Here is a 4,338-nt window from a genome sequence, read left to right as displayed (position 1 = left end):
GAGCAAATGCTTTAACAGATTTTTCTCCAGTAGTCTTGAAAGTCTCCCCTGGGGGAGAAAACTGGCAAAGGGGACCTGAGAGATGTTGGAAACAATGGAGAGTACATAGGATGCTATTTCCAAAAACTGATTTGTCAGAAGCCACTTTATTTGAACAATACAATGACTGCGCCTGGCACCTGAGACAGGCTCTGGGCCTGTTTCTCAATATTGTGCAAGACAGTCAATTCACATGGAGTAGATGACAGCGTGTTGGACAAAGACATTCCCCCGTGGGAAGGCACACTCCATGGAGCCAGCGGGGCCACCATTCACAGTGTACCAGCTGTGGCCTTGGAGAGAACATGGGCAGGGCTTCCGCAGCCTCTACTATACCCCAGCTTTACTCCACTGATCATTGACACTGCCACTTTTTTCTTTTGGTGCAAATATTTCCATTTTCCAATTGAGCCTAGACTTTGATTTTATAAAAGGAAAAGGGAACATCTATAGATGTAAATATCTGCATGTGAGTGTATGCGTGTGTGTGTGTGTATATATATATATATATGCATTATACATAAAATTATTATGGTTGCAGAAGCATCAAATTTTGTAAAAATATCTCTGTACTACAAGCCACTTTTCAAGCACACTTACAACAGAAAATGTTCAGAGACTAACTTGTCCATGAATCTAGTGCTTAGAGAAAAATAGTTTGACACATTGGATCAATGAAGTTGAAACTGGATCATAGAAGTAAAAAATATTTACAAAGTATCACCTTTTGTAATGTGTCTCGAAGGACTATAGATTCCTTGGGAATATGAGACAATTTTTTTGTGGCTGCTATGTAGGTCTGATTTGCACTGTGGATCACCCTTTATATTTCTCTGCTTTCAGCTCCTTCCTTCTCCTGCAAGTTCATAACAATTTTATTAATATCAAAGGAAGGTTACAATTTTGGAAATCGAAATTAAAGAATGGGTGCTGTGTAGCATTATGTCTACTGGGCTTGATATAATTGGCACTTTTGGCATAATTTAAAATATGATTATACTGTGTGTCATTGGATACATATATAGACACAACATGTTCTCTATCGATTTCTATCATCTATCTATCTATCATCTATCTATCTATCTATCTATCTATCTATCTATCTATCAGTCAATTTATCTATCTATCATCTATCATGTAATCTAAGTGGTGTGCTGAAGTCAGCTCATACTGGTTGCTAAAGCTGACAGATACACTTCCAGAAATTCTGCAAGCTAATTAGGGTCACTTTGGTGGTTTGAAAATGGAGAGAGAATATTTAGACCATAGAAATTGGCAAATAATACAAATCAGAGACTGTTTTTTGTTTTTCCCTCCTGTACAGTACAGTGTGCTGTTAAATAATTTACCAATATGCCATCGTAGTTTGGTCAGAAAAGAGATTGTGTACATGGTTCAGTTTGCAATGGAAGCAATAATCATTTATTTAGAACACCAGTGAGAGAAAAAGAAAGTTTTTGGCAATTTAGCCAATAAGTTTATAAATAGTCTTAAACATCACCTGTTTTTCTAATTAAATGCTTTAAAAGTTAATGATAGAGTCTAGTATATTTCTTAATCATTAAGATTTGTACAAAGCTATTTTGAAACATACCATTTCAAACATACTATTTGTATGAAGCTATTTTGAAACATCTGTTGACTTATTTTTTTTAAATCAAATGCTTTGCTTTTTAGATAATTGCAGAACTATAAGTTAAATCTAAATATTAATAAAAATGAAATGATATGAAAAGTGAATTAAACTTGTCTTGCATGTAAAGATTTTGTGTTTATTTTCTGTAAACTCTGTTATTTGGTGTTATAGAGGTATTTTGTATTCAATTTATGTGTGTACATGTGTCTGCATTTGCATACACACACACACACACAAACCTCAACTAGTTATAATATTAGAGAAATGGGATTTCTGGTTTATGAAATATTTTACTTAATAACCAGGAATGACTTATGTTAAAAATTGTGCCAGGCTTATAAGTGCCTATTTGATCTGGCCAACAGCTCTTCCTCTCTTTTCTAAAAATTTCAGAATGCCCTCGTTTTTATTTTTTCCCTTTCAGTTAACAATGTATTTAAAGTACACACTCATGGTTCAGTAAATGGGCTCTGTCTAGCAGTCACAGATGCAGAGTATGAATTTCAATGGATCTGTTAGCTTTACTTCTAAGATCTTGCTGAGATCAGAGCAGGGCTTCTAGGCAGGCTGAGCACTGGAGGTGTGCAACACGTTAACTCTGAATAAGAGAAACCCTGAGTTTCATTGGGCAAAGAAAGAACAAGTGGAAGGTATGATTTCTGAACCTGGAAAATGAAGGAAAAATGAAGGAAATTCCAAAAGCACATATTTCTGAATAATAACAGGCCAGCAAGAGGATACCAAATCTCTAGAAAGATAGATTCTTTCTTCCAGCTACTGATGGCTTTGGCATCCCACAGTCACATCCCTTTGGCCTTCGTGATCTTAGATGTAGATAAGGAGAGTCCAGAGGTAGGCCGACTCTGAGTCTTCAGCTAATTCTTTGGAAATTAGTTTGAAAAAAATTAAATTTATGTCATTTAATTTCTATGTGGATCTGTTCCTTTGTGAGCAAAGCAGAGCCCAGGAGTTTCTGGATAAATACAGGTTCTGGTCTTGTTACAGGTGCTGGTAAATCAGGTGGAGAAATGGAGTTGATGCAGAAATGTGAGCAAACTTTACAGCAGTAGTTCACACAAGCAACTACTATACATTCATTCATTGCTGTTTTCCTAAGAAACGGAGCAACCTAGGAGCTTATGCTACAGTAGATTCCAATGATCCATAACAACTACTCCAAGAACAAAGAAGTACATACAAAGGTATGTTATCTTTCTGTTGGTTTGAGCTTTCAAATCTGAAATTCTTTAAAATACACCTCTGGCATTCTATTTAAATATTGATGCACCACACTTAAAATGCAGTGACTTCTTGGTAAAATGTAATACTGAAATGGAATACTGTCTTTTCATAAAAATAAGAAATGTGATTGGAAATTAAATACCCTTTACAAAATTAAAAATAAACACACTCTCACAGCTTGGGGGTTTGAATGAACCCTGTACCAAGGAGTTGAGACAACTCCTTCTTTGGGTCACATGCTGCAACACTTAGCATTCAAAAGCTGCTCAGCAAAGATAATTTCAGCATTTCAGCGGCATCCTTCTCTGCTGCCATGTTTCATTCAGAAGCTATTTTAGCATATCCTCCATACATGGCTTTTCATGACAAGTCACTGTGATGCCACACGAAACTGCTTTAAGTGTTTTTTCAGTATAAAAGGGTTTTGCATTTAGAGCTCAATATCAAAATTAAGCATGTTTTGTAAAAACGTAATTTAACCCATTCAGCATACTTGTTTTTAAATGAGTCTATCCTGATTTTCTATCCTAGATAAAATTTCAGCTCAATTGCAGTACTTTCCAATCACCTTGAGGGGAAAAAAAAAACTTTTCAGGTATAAAACCCAACACAAAGATGCTAAATGTATTCTTTGTGACTTAATTTTCAGTCCATATTGCATATGGATTCTACCAAAGGAAAGTTTTCTCATTTGAACTGGGGGAAATTATCTTTTTCAGCTAATTCCTTTCTTAGCATTTACAAGCACTGACTGACATGCTGAACATGAATATCCACCAGGAATCAAGGGGAAAAGCTTAATTCATATTGTTTTGAAAGTAAATATTTCCATGATTATAAAAATGTTTTTATGTATTCCTTAAATACTTTGGATGATGATTTAATACATAAACATATTTGCACAGGTTTTTTAAAAAACACTTTGTAATTTTGCTTACTCAACAAAAATGAGTAATTATTTAAAATATTTTTTATCATTTTATAAAATATGTCTTTTTGGTATTGTTTTTGGATAATGCATGACCTGCCATTTTCCAAGTAATTACTCCCTGATGGATTACATAGTTATGTAACTATGTCATGAATTATACATTTCTTGTCACATATTTGAGGCAAACCTGAGGATAGATCATTGAATAATTATTATTTTCTTTTGAAAAATATTTCATTTCTCCATTTTCTTTTTCAGTGGTCTTTTGAAGAATCCAATCTGTTGAGAAAATACAAAACACAACACAATTAACTATTTTAATTTAGGTAATAAATATTAATCCTTTTGAATAGAATTAAATTTAATAATATATTAGCAATGCTGGGCATGAAACTAATATAATTAAGAAATATTTTCTCATTCACCTATTAATATTCAAGTCAAAATATAACATTTATTAAATTGCTGGGTTTTTTTTTTTTTTTTTTTT

At 33.7% G+C, this 4,338-nt stretch overlaps 1 protein-coding gene across 1 annotated transcript in view; it reads right to left on the bottom strand.

Annotated features, from left to right (window-relative positions):
* The window catches only part of ITGA1 (integrin subunit alpha 1), a 166,222-nt gene continuing 161,884 nt past the window's right edge, over window positions 1–4,338 (bottom strand). The window contains exon 29 of the mRNA XM_017533199.2: window positions 1–4,127. Coding sequence (XP_017388688.1) covers window positions 4,083–4,127 — 45 coding nt within the window. The 3' untranslated portion in view covers window positions 1–4,082. The remainder of the gene's footprint in view (window positions 4,128–4,338) is intronic.

The sequence above is a fragment of the Cebus imitator genome, unplaced genomic scaffold (genome assembly GCF_001604975.1).
Source record: "Cebus imitator isolate Cc_AM_T3 unplaced genomic scaffold, Cebus_imitator-1.0 Scaffold80, whole genome shotgun sequence".
NCBI lineage: Eukaryota > Metazoa > Chordata > Mammalia > Primates > Cebidae > Cebus > Cebus imitator.
Note: the sequence above shows the minus strand (reverse complement) of the source record. Positions and strands in the feature narration are given on the sequence as shown.